This window comes from Panulirus ornatus, chromosome 17 (assembly GCF_036320965.1).
Source record: "Panulirus ornatus isolate Po-2019 chromosome 17, ASM3632096v1, whole genome shotgun sequence".
NCBI lineage: Eukaryota > Metazoa > Arthropoda > Malacostraca > Decapoda > Palinuridae > Panulirus > Panulirus ornatus.
The window spans coordinates 17,754,781-17,772,341 of NC_092240.1; the positions used below are offsets into that span (position 1 = coordinate 17,754,781).

General features: G+C 42.9%; 1 protein-coding gene across 4 annotated transcripts in view; it reads left to right on the plus strand.

The window, feature by feature from the left end:
• The window catches only part of LOC139754593 (inositol hexakisphosphate and diphosphoinositol-pentakisphosphate kinase-like), a 268,273-nt gene that overhangs the window by 44,156 nt on the left and 206,556 nt on the right, over positions 1 to 17,561 (plus strand). The window contains exon 1 of one of the 4 annotated variants that reach the window (XM_071672000.1): positions 5,919 to 6,119. The exons of 2 other annotated variants lie outside the window; for them this stretch is intronic. In XM_071672000.1, coding sequence (XP_071528101.1) covers positions 5,982 to 6,119 — 138 coding nt within the window. In that variant the 5' untranslated portion in view covers positions 5,919 to 5,981. Of the gene's footprint in view, positions 1 to 5,918; positions 6,120 to 17,561 lie in introns of those variants that run through there. One more of the 4 variants, XM_071672005.1, reaches the window with a different exon arrangement.

Sequence of the window (17,561 nt, forward strand, 5' to 3'; positions counted from 1 at the left end):
TCTGCACTGGTTTTACCTTCTGACTTGATTGCTGGGTCTTCCGAGAGAATGACCTCACCTGCCCTCTACTGAAAATTGGCACGTGACTGCCCGAGACTAGTTGTGATGCAAGACCGTTGGTGTGTCAGTCATGGACGGGGGTGTTTATGATTATTCACACATTTTGTGTCGGTACATTCTTATATAAGGCAAGGTGTTTGTGGTGTCTGATTTTGACTCGTTTTCGACTATGTATATTTTCCAGCAAGGTAGCTTTTAGAGGCATAATAGAGAGATGGACTGTTTATTCCACTTTTAGTAAAGCACAGGTCATAACACACACACACACACACACACACACACACACACACACACACACACACATTATCTCGGAAAGTAAAAATGGGTATGTTTGAAGGAATAGTGGTTCCAACAATGTTATATGGTTGCGAGGGATGGGCTATAGATAGGGTTGTTTGGAGGAGGGTTGATGTGCTGGAAATGAGATGTTTAGGGGACAGTATGTGGTGTGAGGTGGTTTGATCGAGTGAGTGATGAAAGGGTAAGAGAGATGTGTGGTAATAAAAAGAGTGTGGTTGAGAGAGCAGAAGAGGGTGTATTGAAATGGTTTGGTCACATGGAGAGGATGAGTGAGGAAAGATTGACCAAGAGGATATATTTGTCAGAGGTGGAGGAAACGAGAAGTGGGAAACTAAATTGGAGGTGGAAGGATGGAGTGAAAAAGATTTTGAGTGATTGGGCCTGAACATGCAGGAGGGTGAAAGGCGTGCAAGGAGTAGAGTGAATTGGAACGTTGTGGTATACCGGGGTCGACGTGCTGTCAGTGGATTGAAACAGGGCATGTGAAGCGTCTGGGGTAAACCATGGAATGTTTTGTGGGGCCTGGATGTGGAAAGGGAGCTGTGGTTTCAGTGCATCAAACATGACAGCTAGAGACTGAGTGTGAACGAATGGGGGGGGGGGGGGGTTACCATTTCATGTGTGGCGGAGGGAATGGATGAAGGCAGCATGTATGAATATGTACATGTGTATATATGTATATGCCTGTGTATGTATGTGTATGTATACGTTGAAATGTATAGGTATGTATATGTTCCTGTGTGGGTGCTTATGTATATACATGTGTATATGGGTGGGTTGGGCCAGTCTTTCGTCTGTTTCCTTGCGCGCTACCTCGCTAACGCGGGAGACAGAGACTAAGTGAAATAATGATATTAATTGATATATACATACATACATATATATATATATATATATATATATATATATATATATATATATATATATATATATATATATATATATGAATAAATATATATATATATATATATATATATATATATATATATATATATATATATATATATATATATATATATATATATATTATCCCTGGGGATAGGGGAGAAAGAATACTTCCCACGTATTCCCTGCGTGTCGTAGAAGGCGACTAAAAGGGAAGGGAGCGGGGGGCTGGAAATCCTCCCCTCTCATTTTTTTTTTTTTTTTCCAAAAGAAGGAACAGAGAAGGGGGTCAGGTGAGGATACTCCCTCAAAGGCCCAGTCCTCTGTTCTTAACGCTACCTCGCTATCGCGGGAAATGGCGAATAGTATGAATATATATATATATATATATATATATATATATATATATATATATATATATATATATATATATTCCAATTTATGCCAGGTATTCGTTTATAGCCATATCATCTTACATTTACATTAAGTGTGGGATGTAAAGTCTTTGTTTGTCATGGTCAGACTTGGCAAGACATCGAGGTAGTCATGTGATATACTCACAGTGGACAACACTTATAGCAGTGTTATTCATGATGGACTGTGCTAGAGGGGACGCCCTACTGTGTGTGTGGAAGGTGGAAGGGGTTTAGGAAACTAGGAAAGGCCAGCAGGAGCGGAGGAGGATCGCACGCTGAGGGAGGGAGGACCTCGACGGAGGGAAGCGGTGGGGACAACCCCCTGTGTCGGGTGGTGTGGAGGGAGTTGATTCTGTAGGCACCGCAGCTGCCAGTATTTCATTCACCCATTTAACTACAAACATTACCAGTTACTCTGTCACACAAATGAGGATGACTACTGTACGTTGTAACAATAACATACATCAACATTTATGCTGAACGATTCATAGAACCGACAAATAATAATGGTTCAGATTACGTAGAATGGTAATGAGTTGAACGGGATCCTAAAGTGGCTAGAGAACTGGCCTTGGATTGTACAGTGTCGCCGCATGTTAGACATGTCCAGGATGTCCTCGTGGGATGATAGGCCGGGGGTTCTCACCATACAGACTGTGTGTAACCCTGGTGTTAATAGATCTCTTTGTCCGTGAAGGTTACCTGGGGACGCTGATTGTTCAGGCTCATTGTTCAGGACAAAAGTTCGTCAGGTTTAGGCCGCTGAACACTGGAATAAGCGATACCATCGCTGCATTCTCGCGTTATAACGCCACACGCCTCACCTGAGCCAGTTGTGCTGTGGTTATGTGGGAAGCGCAAGCTTATATGTCAGCTAGTCTCATGTCAATGTCTGTGGGTAAACTACCTTTACTGGGACTTTTATTTTTCCAGCTCCATCGAAGTCAGGTCTTCTGCCGTCATGATGAGAAAGACGAGGTGTGTCTAGTGAATGTAGATAGGGTAGTGGGTAAGGCCCAGAAATAAGTTATGCACATAATTGGGGAGGTAAGGTAATTATAGCTTTAGGAAATGGAACGCTGAGAAGGGACAATAGAACAAGAGAAGAACGCGAGTGAGGACGTGTGCTGGTGGGGGGGGGGGTATGATATTCAGCATTATCTTGTTTACTGTTGTAGTTACTTGGAAGGATGGGGCACTCGAGCTCTCTAGCCGATAATGAGACAAAACTATTATTAGAAATGGTTATTACTTCTCTGTCTCAGGAGAGAAACTTCTGATCAGCACACTGTTCTGTGGGTAAAATAGAAGAATAATGAAGTATTGAAGTATCACCGGATTTCATACGGTAAGGAGAAAAAAAGAAACTAACTATATATATAGTGAGTTTGTCTGACCATAACATCGTGAAGTTCCTTGTAGTGTAGGCATAAACTGTAAATGCATATGTCCATCGTTCTCTCTCTCTCTCCCTACCTACCTACCTACTACCTACACACACACACACACACACACACACACACATATATATATATATATATATATATATATATATATATATATATATATATATATATATATATATATATATATATGCAGGACCTTCACTTCACCATGAAGAGATATATGCACAATCACCACTGGAAAGAGAAAATATGAAACAGTGTGTACTTTCTTATGCTACCTCCTCAGACAGAGTGGGGAAGATACAAGCGTTGATATCCTTAAAATCACAGAGGTAGCAGAGAGGCGGGGCTTCATTAACTCCCGTGGAGTGCAGGTGGGCACTAATTACGGGACCTAACATCTGACCTTGCTCTCCTTACACGGTGTGTAGACAGGGTTATTCTGGTGGATACTTCGTCATGATTATTCAGAAGTATCCACCAGAAGATGCTAATAATGGGTACTCTCGTAAGATTGTTTACATAGTAAGGAGCAAATTGTCATATTGTAAGAAGAATGTGAGTGAATTAGTGCGTAAAGTCATCTGTGGCATGTATCATGAGTAGAGCTGTAGGTTAATTATAGCCATTAAATTGTTACACTCGCAGAACGCACGAGATCGGCCATAGCAGGTCCCATATAGGATTAGGCCTGGTGAAAAGTTTACTATTTACGGTGCTCAAACAAGAACATACAGTGAGACGGTATCAAATGATGTCACGAAGAATATGCATCGAGCGTGAGAGATCGAAGAGGTAAACTGGTAAAGCGCTTAGTTTAGGAAAGTGCATCAACACTACTGGGAATCTGGCGCTCGCCCGGACAGAGACGTGTACTGTCTGTGCAGTTCCTCTACAGGTGTCTCAGACGAGAACTTGAACGCCCTCATCATCATCAAGGTCCTGTTCGCTTATCCCGGGAAGTGGAGAGGTCATACAGTCGTAATAATCCCGGTGAATTATACCTTCCTTTGTGGCTGCGATTGTGTTTACAGTGGCTTATTCCCAGTATGGGTAACGAGCCAGTAATATGTCTACAGGGACACTCAGGGTTTGTATTTTAAACAGGGTCCCAGCTGGGGAGAGAGCTTAGATGTGTGACGACCCGTCCTGTGGGCAGCGTCAAGGACGTGCTTAGGACGTGCTCGACCCAGCGGGCGCAGTACGGCGCGCCGCTGCGTGAAACGCTAGCACGGATCGACATGCCGTGGAGGGCGAGGGTCCATTGCAAGGCCAGTGACACATGCCCAGAGACCAGGCGTTAGCCTAATTACTCAAAATACAGCGAAGAACATGTGTTGCCAATTGATGCTCACCATGTTGGGTGTGGAGCCTCCAACGTTTAAAGAAAAAATGTATATATATATTATTCATTAAGTCTTATCATAAGGTATAGCCTGAAGTTGAATTTCAGAGAACTAACAGTGCTCGCTAGAAGAGGCTTGTTACTAAAGTTCTAGATACTTCGAATGTGTTGAGAATATTCTGTCTTAACAGAATTTCACACAACCTGCGATTCATTCATTAGATGATTCTTATATTCCTTTACGTATCAGAGCATGAGTGAGACCCACTGTGAAAACATCATAATGCACATGAGGACACTTGGTCCTGAGCACAACAGGAATCCGGCGCTAATGTTGAAAATGTTCGTTTGATTCCATCTCAGTTCCTGAAGGCTATGTCTTGGACTGACAGGTAGGGACAGCTTTAATATGAACAGTGATAAGGAATTAAGGTGGTGGAAAAATATGTAAAGATCATGGTTTGTGATTATTAGTTAATTTCATATTTACAGAGAGGCATTACTAGTGAGTGTGGTGAACGTTATCTAACAACTTATTTAGACATTCATCGTCATTGAAGATATGTGCTGATGCTTTATTTATCAACGGTAAAAAAAAAGATGTAATTGAATGGCTCACATTTCAACGCTTGGTATTTTGGTTAATTCATTTTTTTTATCAGTTATTTTTGTTAATCTTCACTCTTTGTGTTATCTTAATGATGTGCACATGTCCTGCATAATAATGAGATGGCCCATATCTCAGGGTTTTTTTTCAGAATATTAATGATCGGACAGTTTTGTGTGGTCCGCAACTTGGGCTGCGTAGTTGAATTCTCATCGTGTTCTGCCTGAGGTTGTAGATGTTGATCGTTCTACCGCAAGGTGATGCTTATGGCCATATAATCTTGATGCCGCTGGCGCTGGTGAGGAGATCGGCGGGTATTAGATAGTAAGAATAGGAAAGGTGTGTGTGTGGACTTGACACCAGGCTGAAAGTTATGGACGCAAGGGTATTTCCCTCCGATATGTGCGCAGTTGGGTGTTTGATAACCTACGCGCCGGTGTGTGTGTGCGTGCGTCGTCATGCTGATGATGCAAGAGGATGACGCTCAGGTATTTTCCTCATGTACTGACTCGGTTGTATCACCCAGGTAAAGATGCTACTCTCTCTCCCCTGCTGCTGACATAACGTCGCTACATTCTACACATACACAAACACTGCCGTCCTCTGCAAGACGCAGGCCATGTTTTGTGCAGATTAGGTGGTGGTGGTGTGGGTGTTTACGACGTGACGGTTCATGAAAGAGGTTTTAAAGTTGTCGCAGCAGAATGACAACACTGACTCTGTTATTGTTCTCAGCAATACAGAGCCTTCCTCAGTCCCGGCAGGTGCCGGTCATGGCGTCACTGCCCATCTGATGATCCAGCAGTTGCCGTCATTGCGGTACGTGATGGGAAGGTTCCGGAAGTAAGCGTCACCGCGTCACATACCAGGTATGTGTCAGCAGTAGCCGTCACCGCTTTATTCCAGCAGGAGACTTCACAGCGAGTCGTATAACTTGATATGTTCCACGTACATGGATAGCCATGGTCAGAGGCACTGATGACTGCCCACATGTACTACTTTACTGTCTGTGTCTACGGCCATCGTCAGAGGAGAATTCGTCCGTGATTTTTCCCGGTACACAATATTGTGAGATAGAAGGATGTAAATTCACGATAAAGGTAAGAAAATATTGGTGGAGGTTGCGTTCCTTGTCCAGTTGTAAATATTCTTTCGTGCTTGAGAAATGCGAGAAGCCTAGGATATTTAGTGATTACTTAAGGAATGGCAATCTTCTCATGCCAAGTTATGTTGTGTAGTATCGTATCAGTTGATCCTAAGTGATAGGTTTGACAGAAGTAGGTATTGTATCAATTGATCCTAAGTGATAGGTTTGCCAGAAGTAGGACTTAATTCTTTTGAGTGGTGATTCGTAAGCCAGGTAAGTATCTGCTGGGAGATTTAGTGACACGTTCGTCCGGTAGAGTAGTGCTTCCCCTGCTCTTGGCCAATACGTGTCGATATTTCCATTCGTTGAACAGTGAACTTTCTGACATTTATTTCAAGGGCTGTTTACTGTCACCGGTGGAAAATTACCCCCTTTGTCGTCTTACGGCAGCAAAAACAATTGCTAGCGAGGCGTATCGTTCGGCGTCCACAGCCCAACTGACGCTCCCGGTACTTTCATTATTTAATCCGACAGTGCGTAAACCTCTGACTTCATGTTTGAACACTTTTGTTCAAAAACAAATGGTAGTTGAATTTTTTGTTGATAAGAAAGGAAAAAAAGTACATCTATCTATGTATCTATGTCTATCTACCAATCTATCTATCTATCTATCTATCTGTGATTTCGATGCATTGGACATGACAGCAAGAGACTGAGTGTGAACGAATGTGGCCTTTGTTGTCTTTTCCTAGCGCTACCTCGCGCGCGTGCGGGGGGAGGGGGGGTGTCATTTCATGTGTGGCGGGGTGGCGACGGGAATGAATAAAGGCAGCAAGTATGAATCATGTACATGTGCATATATGTATATGTCTGTGTATGTATATATATGTATACGTTGAAATGGATAGGTATGTATATGTGCGTGTGTGGACATGTATGTATATATATGTGTATATAGGTGGGTTGGGCCATTCGTCTTTCCTTGGGCTACCTCGCTAACGCGGGAGACAGCAACAAAGTATAAGTAAATGAAATATATATATATATATATATATATATATATATATATATATATATATATATATATATATATAATTGAAAATGTATGCAGAAAACAACTACCCGCTCAGATGGTTGTTTACGTTTTTATGTATTATTAAGTAGACGTTTCTAACTTCATTGCGAACTTTTCATGTGAGAGAAAGAAGGCCGTCCACTTGTACATTAACGGGTAATAGAGAACAGTCGCCTTGGTTGTGAACAGCGACTTTCATGTACATTGCTCACTGTAGTAGACGTACGCAGTACCTGTGTATCTGTATGATTTTCGTCACTACTAAGATTAAACACCAGGAGTCACTGTCGGTTACCGTAACGTTTTGATTATGAGGTGATGATGCCCCCGCTCATCCCCGTCAACGTTTCGAGTGTTGGATGTGCGCTCTTAGATTTTGCGCAGCTGGAAGTTCGATGAACCTCATGATCACGATGCTGTGACCAATGACGTAATCACTTAAGAGTCAGGTCGTACTGTCTGTCTTCTTCCAGGACGATGCATTCAAAATCTTCGTCATCTTGATTCCCCTCACTCTTCAGGCCAGACCATACCGTGGTTCGGGTCTTGTTAGTTCTTGTAAATACCTGAGAATGGTACGCTTTACGTTATTTTGATCAGTGTTCCACAGCCATTATGAACCAGTCGGCCACTTTATTAGTAGATAGTCAGTGATGGGCCGCGTCTGCCACACGTGGTGATCCTGCAACATAGGCCACAAAGTACCTTTTCTAGGAAGTAAAACATGACATATGAATAGTCATAAATGTAGAACTATATTGTACATTCAGATACTCAGAACAAAACCTGAACTAGGAGAGTATGAGTTTGTTCAGAAAAGGCAACATAAAGCTTTATATTCAGCAAATGAGAACCAATAAAAAGCCAAATGTGGTTATCATGATACGGTAATAAGATCCATTGAAAACCATCTGCCCTTCCCCCCCAAGTCTTTCCCTCTCTCTTTTATCTTTCTTGTTTACCAGAAATACAATAACCACGTGATCATTGGTCACGTGTTAAGACTTGCTGGCCGCACATAATTTTTTTACGTCGTTCTCCCCGCCGCATAATATAAATTCCTAGACGCTTCGGGTTCCGGACCCTACGTAATATTGATTTAGTCAGCTATAAAGCTTACACGTGTGATAATCGAGGATGGAACAGCATACAGATAACAATTGTAAAGACGTAGAATTTATGAAATGAAGTATACAGACCATGTTTACCCCGATGTTTATTAGCTCGTGGGAGAATATACAAACCATATTTACACCGATGTTTATTAGCTTCTGGTAGAATATATAAACCATGTTAACACCTATGTTTATTAGCTTCTAGCAAGAGGCACGTCCATTAGTGTGTGTGTGTGTGTGTGTGTGTGTGTGTGTGTGTGTCTGTGTGTCTGTGTACATATGATGAGGTACATAAACTTTTTCCTGTAATTTCAGTCTGACGCAACTGTTTCATACAATATTCGATAACGTCATTTAAGGCCACAGGTACCGGCTGTAGCCGTCCCACTGGATGAAGAAAACGGGATATATCGTAGGGCAAACCTTACGTTTACCTTACGATGGTTTCTGGGTTTCTTCCCCTACAGCTCTGGCTGAGTCCAGGCTTCTGAGTTGGGTCATTGTTTAGCTAAGTTTGTAGAGGCCGCGGCCGGCCCATCGACCCACACTATCATCACCACAGCTTAGTTGATCTGCCACACGAAGTACACAGGGCCTACTTACTTATCTGACTGACTGTCCAAGCCATAGTGTGACTGATTGCTGCAAGCAGTTGAACAGTGTTTGTTTAGTCCTGGATGTTGAAGGTGTTTTCCTCGTCAACGCACAACCTGATTGCACTCGTAATATTTTGCGGTCTTCCATGCCTGACGTGCCGGTGCGGAATTACTGAGTTGAGAACCATGGCTTACGGGATTTTCCTGTTGTAGATTATGATATATACTTCCCCCGTCTGCTACGATCTAGAGAAGACGTAAACGGCTAATTTGTTTCAAAAAGATTGTGCTACTGTTTTGTCTCTCTCTCTCTCTCTCTCTCTCTCTCTCTCTCTCTCTCTCTCTCTCTCTCTCTCTCTCTCTCTCTCTCTCTCTCTCTCTCAACGAGATTTCTTTTTTTTTACAATAGATTTGTTTACGCTGACGAACGAGTCCATGATACCTTCCCTAATAACCCTCGATGTAATTCCCGAGGTATTGTATTCTGATAGACCGGAGTGACATTATTTTTTTTGTGTTAGTTTTTTGCTCTCCCTTACCTCAGCATGTGTTATTTCCTGGATATTGTTGTATGGTTGACGGACCTTGAGGTATTCAAGAAAATGAGTGTTTTGCGTATGTCAGTGGGGAAGTTGGTTTAGCAGGCACGTCCTAGTGTGGCAAACAGTAAGCCCTCCTAGTGGAGGTAAGAGTGCAAGACTTCCTCCTGTTGGTCCGAGGTATTCCTCCAGGGGGAAGGCTGGGGGAGGAGGAGGAGGGAGGCACGTCCCCCAGTGGTCCACCCGGGAGGAGCAGACACGTACCTCTGCGGGACTTAGACACGGTTCAGTGTTGTCCTGGGAGTTCCCCGTCAGCCAGCCCTGGGTTATAGGTCACATTGGCCTCGGGTCTGGTTCAGCCTCGGCCAGGAGGTGGACCATCCTAACCTTGGCATGTAGGTGGACCACCATCACCTTGGCCAGGAGGTGGGCCACTATGTCCTTGGCCAAAAGGTGGACCACCGTCACCTTGGCCATGAAGTGGGCCACTATGTCCTTGGTCAGGAGGTGGACCACCGTCACCTTGGCCAGGAGGTGGGCCACTATGTCCTTGGGCAGGAAGTGGGCCACTGTGTCCTTGACCAGGAGGTGGACGACCCTATAGATGGGCCTCAGATGGTTTTTAGTTTTGACCATAAAATTTTATGGGACTTTCGAACGGGTCTGTTAACTTTTCACACATGTCAGTATTAGGAGAATCAAAGAAGTTAAGGTCTGAAAAATATACAAAGGTTTGGAATACACTACATATGTTGGGCAATATGTATCCTATAAGGCTCTTTGTCTTGGAATGAAGAACAGAAAAACATTACAATACTTACGTAAGTAGTATATGGTGGTGACGCGCATGGCAGGTCTTGCGCGAGTACTTGGCAAGGCCCGTATGACTGACGAACCTGGGGTTTATGTGTCGCGATGGTACAAGACTATTACCTGACTCTGACTGACTAGTAATTCTTGTAAGACTTTTCGCAAGGTCAAGAACGTCGCCATCGTCGTTTATGTCAAAGAAGAACCAGAGACACAGGTGAGGGATGTTTTCGGTGGGTCGTCCTTTGCCTTAGATTAGCGATGTTTAAAGTATTCTTACAAGAACTACTTTTCCTGCAGAACTGCCCTCCGTGGCTTCTGGGTTAAATGACGAAAAATGATTATGGAGCACCGCGGTTGAACCCGAGAGCCCATTACTCTCCTTCATCTGTCGAACCTTGTGATGTCCACACTCCTAAGAACCCTCTAAGAAAATCATTCTAAATCCTCAGGCTCCCAGAGACCCTATCCCTCCGGTCAGACAAGCGAGCAGTATAGTCATAGCTTCATCTCCAGCCAGCTGGACCTGGACCAACACACAAGAGAATTGACGTATGGTAAGACGTGGCTGCAGTCCTATGTTTATGTCCCACGAATACACACATAGTGTGTGCTGAACATTACGTCACTACTACCGCGTGTGTGTGTGTGTGTGTGAGTGGTGTGTCTTGTTCTCGCAGAACAGTCCACGATACAGACTTCCTCCGTACCCCATAAGTATCACCTGTGAAGAAGACGAACTTATTAGGCCTTAGGGCACGTAGCTGCTGAGATTTGCATATTGAGTATTTTTGTTTCATCTTTTTTAGCAAGTGCTACAGTAACTCAGTAGATAGGAATCATGACAAGTTTGAATGTATAACGGATGTATATCAGGTAGAAAGATAGATATGCCATGCAGAATTTTTTTCAAATTGTTGAGCTGAGACTTTTGTCTGCCTTATATTTCAGTTATGGCGGACATTAGGGAGCGCTAATACCTATTTTGTTGTAGTGTATGTTGATTAAGTTGTAGCAAGTGTGTCAACGATATAGATTTTGTGCTAAATTTTGGTGAAATATGTATTCCATTTTCGATATAGCCACTGTTGTAATTTAAGCAATGTAGTCCATAGTTTTTTGTATGTAACATGTGGGCATCTACCGAAGACTGTAAGCGTCACCGAGTGATATAAACCTTGTAACCTGATTCACTTTGTTCTGCTAGTGAGAAAGTTTCCTCTCCTGGCTTGACCTCACAGAGCGTTAGTATAACTCGGTGGTAGACCGAGCACTTTGGGTAGATAGAGCCTCCAAAATGAGTATAAGACCCGTGTGGCGGCTGAGTAACAGCGACATCAAAATAGCCTGGAAACCACACGAGTGCAACATCGTCAGCTGTCATCAACGAAGATTTGAGAAATATCTAATTACGTTTAGTGGAAGTGACATTCACGTGGTGGAACTTGAGAGCAGAGAAGGTATAGACTCGGTGAAAGAGCTTGTTATCGCCGAAGACGAAGGTTTCGTATGTTGAATGTTTCGGACGGTGTTGATGTTTGATGAGGGACAAGTTTCCTGCCGTTGTTATGTCGAATGAGCGAGTTCGAGTGGAATTATCAGTCAACGGGTGGTCGTCGCCTGTACTCTCCTCCAAGATCCTAGCCTTGTGGCTAACTTGTAAGATATGAATGGATCATAATCAGTTATGGTGTGTGGAAAAGATGTATGTCCGATTTCTACATAATATTAGTCAATGGTTCAGTGGTTGGCAGATTTTATTGTTATACATACCTGACCCATTCTCTGAAATTTTTATCGGTTTCCTTCATTTAACAGATTGAAGCAAAAAGCGAGCGTAAGTTAGTCCTGCACGCTTACCCAAGAAGGTCTGTTAGGGCCGCCGTTAGGCCCGTACAAAAAAAGAAAAAAGGTAATACGTAAAGCTTGTAAAGAGATGTAAGATACGAAGGAAAGTGATCTGTGTCCAGTATAAACCTCTTCAGAACTGTCCACGTGTAATACTGTGGCAGCAGGTCAGTACTGTGTTGTGTGTATTTTGGACACTGCTAGTCGAAGTCTAGGAAAAATTTTGTCCAGAACAATGGCCTTTTTTTTTATGTTGAAGGCTTCAGTCGCGGACAAAAGTTCACCTCAATGACTGGCCGTAATTGAAATATAGAGAGAATTATGAAAGGGAAAAAGAAAAGACAAGGGAAAGTATTTACGAACTTTGGAGGAATTGGAAAACATCTCTTTTGAAATATGCCAGGTTATAGTTATTGGGAAAAACTTGAGAAGGTAGAGAGTTCTAAAGCTTCGACGTGTAGGGAAAGAAGCCACACTGTAATCATGCGATGCAACTGATGCTGAGTATTGCGTGGTCTAGCTAGTGGTGTGAGCACACAGGCAGCCAGCATTTGGGAGCAAAAACCAAAGTAATACCGATAGAAGAAAGTGAACCACCATTGCGGCGTTGGGCAAGGGGGTCAAGTTTGGAAGTCAGCCTCTCAAAGTTTATAAGTCGGACCGCTGTCCACACAACTCTCTGAAGTAAGGATACAGAGCTAGAACCACCCTAGATGTGGGAGCAGTACTTGATAGAAGGACGAATCAGTCCTTCGTGTAAACAGTGAAACTGTCCAGAAGAAAAGAAGTTTCGACATCTGAACAGGACACCGAGTTTCTTAGAGGCAGACTTAGCTATTCCTGTAATGTGGGTTTTTTGTATAGAGTGGATGCTACAAGTAATTCCAAATGTGTTCATTGAGTCAAGAGTGGAATTACTGAACCGTTAAAGGGGATCTGAGAGTTGAGAAGCTTTCGAGAGAGAGATGGGTAGAAATTGGGTTTTGGAGGCATTAAACTTAAGATTTTTGTGTACCCCTTCGAGATATCCTGTCCAAGCCTGATTTTATTGGGGAAGTTGTGTCAAGAGATGCAGGTCGAGTGAGAGAAGGGGGAGCAAAATTGAATGATGTGGATGGATGCATTGTTGAGTCGTCAGCGTATGAGTGCGATGGATTATTTGTGTAGGAGAGAAAATCGTAAAAAAAATGGAGAAAAGATTTAGGGGACACGACAGAACCTTGAGGGACATCGCTATTTATGGAGAAAAGTGGAGAGGCTGATCCATCAACAATCACAGAGATAGATCGGCCGGAGAGGAAGCTAGATATGGATCAGATTGAGCGAGGGAAGCGAAAAGAGGGGAGCTTAGAGATGAGACCCTAATGTCACACCATGTTAGAAGCCTTAGATATGTCAAGGCCAACTACACATGACTCCCCAAAATCTTTCAGGTATGATGACCAGACATTAGTAAGATAGAAAAGAATATCATCATTGAATATCGCCTTACGTAAGCCATACTGGTGTTCAAAGAGAAGACTGATTTTCGGTGTTATAGGATATGGGAGTTAAGGAGGAATTCAAAGACTTTGGAAATGGTGGATATGAAAGCAATAGGACGATAGTTAGGGGGGTCACAACGGTTACTCTTCTTAAGGATGGGATATATCAACGCATGCTTCCAGGGAGAACGAAAAATTTTAGTTTGTAAACAGAAACGGAAGAGACGAGCAAGCGCAGGTGCAACGTCAGAGGCAACACCTTCAGTACACGGGGAAGGATGCCATCAGGACTATAAGCCTTACTTGTGTCCAGAGAAAGAGAAGCGGTTTTTGGTCAGTCCAAAAAGATATTACGTGAAGGGGCATAGGTTTGATAAGAGGAGCATCAGGGGTGAAGGAATGTTAGAGTCATCCAAGTTGGAGTTCGAAGAGAAACGGGAACTAAAGAGAGTTGCTTTGTCAACGGGGGAGAGTTATAGAACCGTCAGAACGGAAAAGTGAAGGAAAGATAGAGCGACAGAAGTTCTTGGAGATGCCCTTAGCTGAAGACTGTGATTACGGGCAGTGATAAAAACTGAATGGGAACTAGAGGAAGGAGAGCTTTTCTAAGCCCGATATGCCTGATTCCTTTCCTGAATGGCCTCAGAACAGGAACGGTTGAACAATGGATTGGGTGAAGAGGTCGTCTTGGAGGAAGATAGGATAAATGCTCCCTTTCCCGCAAGAATAACTTATGCGTTTTACGGAGAGAGAAGCATCACCGCATAAGAGACAGTAAGTTGCCTAAGAAAATCAGAAAAGAAGTTAAGTAAATTGTTGGAGTCAGCTTTGTTGAGGTGCCAGTATTTACGCTTAGAAAAGTCCGCTGGAGGGGGAGGTGTTGTTAGAACATACATTTATGAGAGTGTAATCAGATGAACCAATTTGGGGCGAGATTGTAAACTGACAGCGTGTTGGACTAGAAGTGAAAAACAAATCCAGAATATTAGGAGAGTGGTCACATCGGTCAGGAATATGGGGAGGATACGAGATGATTTGTTGTAAGTCATTGAGAATGGAGAAGGTTAGGTTCAATCCCTCTGCCATCCGTATGGGAGGAACTCAACCACTCCCTATGGTGAACGTTGAAATCCCCGAGGTAGAGGATCTCGGTAGGAGTTTAGATAGTCCAAGAAAGATACGAAATATTTAGAATTAGGAGAGCAATAGATGAGAGAGGAAAGGTGTGGAAGTAAGGAGACAGATCTTGAGCCACATAACATAAAGTTTGGGGACTCAAGGTTCTTGAGGCGTGTAACAGATGTGTTGATGTTGGAATAAGCACAAACACCACCTTTGAACTGGACCCGTGAGTGCAAGTTATAGTTAGATATGAAAAAGGAACCAGTGAGAACATCATTAGAGAATTGTGTCTGAGAGAGAAGCAAGATATTAGAAGTACAAGTCAGATGGTGTTTAACTGAGGGTAGGTTACTAGAGAGACCACGAATGTTGGTAAGTGAACAGAAGAGTAAGGTCCAGCAGAGAGGGAAAGGTCATGGGAGGGGCTGTTAATAGTACTGTCGGAGCCCTCCCTCTCATTGGCAGTAGAGTCGGGCAGAAACCCAGAGATTCTCAGCAACCCAAGATGCCGGGGACTAGGTGCCATAAATTTGTCGGACTCTGTCGTGATAATACTTAGAAATGCTTGAGTAGACAGGAATTGGCGAAAATACCTATGTTGAAAAAATACACAAGCAAGGTTTGGGATGGGAAGGTGTATTGTGCTTGTAAGAAGACGGTAAGACTAGCCCGGTAGTCCTTTTTTGATGAGACAGAAAATAGGACCAGCAATCCTAACATGAGAGTGTAAGATGGCTCCGGCCACCACTTTAACGATCCTCAGTCAGGACGATGGTACCACCCTGGGCGGTTGCTGGCAACAACCTACTACCCAGTGGGTCGCTTCATGGGTATGGGATGGGATAATCCTTGAGTTAGGGTATTGGGAGAGGCCAAAACAGTACCACTTGAGCCCTCCCCCTCACTCGTGCTAGAGTCACACAATAAAGTGTAGTCACAGAGTTGTTCCTTGTCTTACGTCCTACCATGAGGGTTGTCCACTGTCTTATACCCTACCGCATTTACTCTTAAACTCCTTTCACACACACTTCCAAACTCAGTCACCAACTTTTGCAGTTTTTCTCTCGAATGTGCTACCAATACTGTGTCATCAGCATACAACAATTGACTCTTTCCCCAGGTCCCTTCATCCCCTACAAACTGCATGCTCGTCCCTCTGTCCAAGACTTGTATTTATTTCTCTCGCTACCCTATCTATAAACAAATTAAGCAGCCATGTTGACATCCATCCTTCACTTGGAACAATATACTGTCCTCTCTTCCTACTCCTACTCACGCCTTACACTGAAGATAAAAACTTCGTGCTGCTTTTGGTAGCTTTTCTCCCACATCATATGTTATTCTTAATCCCTTCCCCAAAACATCTCTATCAACCTTAGCATATGCTTTCTCCAGGCCCATAAATGCTATTCCACATATTAATGCTTCTGTTTCCCTAAGTATTTCTCTCACACATTGTTTAAAGTAATACCTCATCCACACATCCCCTCAGTCACCACTCTCCCATACAGCTTACCAGATATACTCAACAAACTTATACCTCTGTAATTTGAACACACCTTTATCCTTGTCTGTGCTCAATGGTACTGTGCATGCATTCCGCCTTTTCTCAGTCACCTAACCATGCAATTAAGAATATTCAGTTTCCCGGGATAGCGGTGTAACGTCAGGAACTTATGCAAAAAAGGCCTCATTCTCTCACATCCATTCTCAAGCTTTTGTGTGTAATGATTCGAAACCACTAAAGCAAAACGATTGTCTTTTGCAGTTTAATTTGCGTGTCTGATCCTGTGATATCTCATTTTTTCATGCAATCTTAAATATAAACAGGAATATATCAGCATAGTATAACTATTATTTTTATTATTTCAAGAACTAGTTCCTGTAGTGAAAGTACAGTTGGGTATGGGTGACATTACACTTCAGCACAATTTCTTTGTTCACGTGGCTTGTGTGTCAACAAGATTTTGTAGATCAAATCATCTCTCCAGGTTGAATAAATCACCGGGTGCTGGGGTTTGTTTAAAGGAAGGGGTCGAAGTCGGGCATACTGTGGGTATCATTGCAGTTACCGGTTTTATTCATAAAAAGGATAATCTGTGATCGGCATCTGAAAAACCGGGGACATTAATCGTACGTCTGGAGGCCAGGTTACTCCGTAAAGAAACTGGGCAAATTAGTCTCCTGGTTGGGGTTATCTTACGTATAGAAACAATATTGACGGAATACGTATTACAAAAACCTTGTGGTCCTTTGACAGCATGTCGCCGGCGACCGAGAAACAACGGGATCAAATGGTAGTAATTAGGAATACGCTTGTTGTTGATGTCCGTTACAATGTTGCCACACATTTGTTTTTGCAACTCATTTTTTTGGGACGACCACTGTATGTAGTTGTCATACGAACACAAGTTGTTTTCATATGTGTATCCATATATATCCCACTGTTTATATTGTTGGCACTATCTGAAGATCTGTATCTGTTCGAACTGCTCCCGTCAGTTGCCTTCATTTTGATAGGGAGTTTAGGCACTGACCGACGGTCCGTCCGTCTGTGGTTCTTTCCGCACCAAACCTACTCGGCTGCGTCATGATCCCGTTAATTCTTGGTAAACCTTGTTCGCGTCATTAGGTATGGCCGCACCCAGTCATTGCTGTGTGATATTATAACGACTATGATTACTTAAAAGTGTCGACTTTGAGGTAACAAAAGGTAATTGCTTTATATTATAACATGGGTGCCAGTTATAATTCAGGACGAATGACGCGAAGGTGAATTATTCCACTATTTAGGCAGCAGGACCGGTAATGAGAAATCTTGAAAAGATATATATATATATATATATATATATATATATATATATAT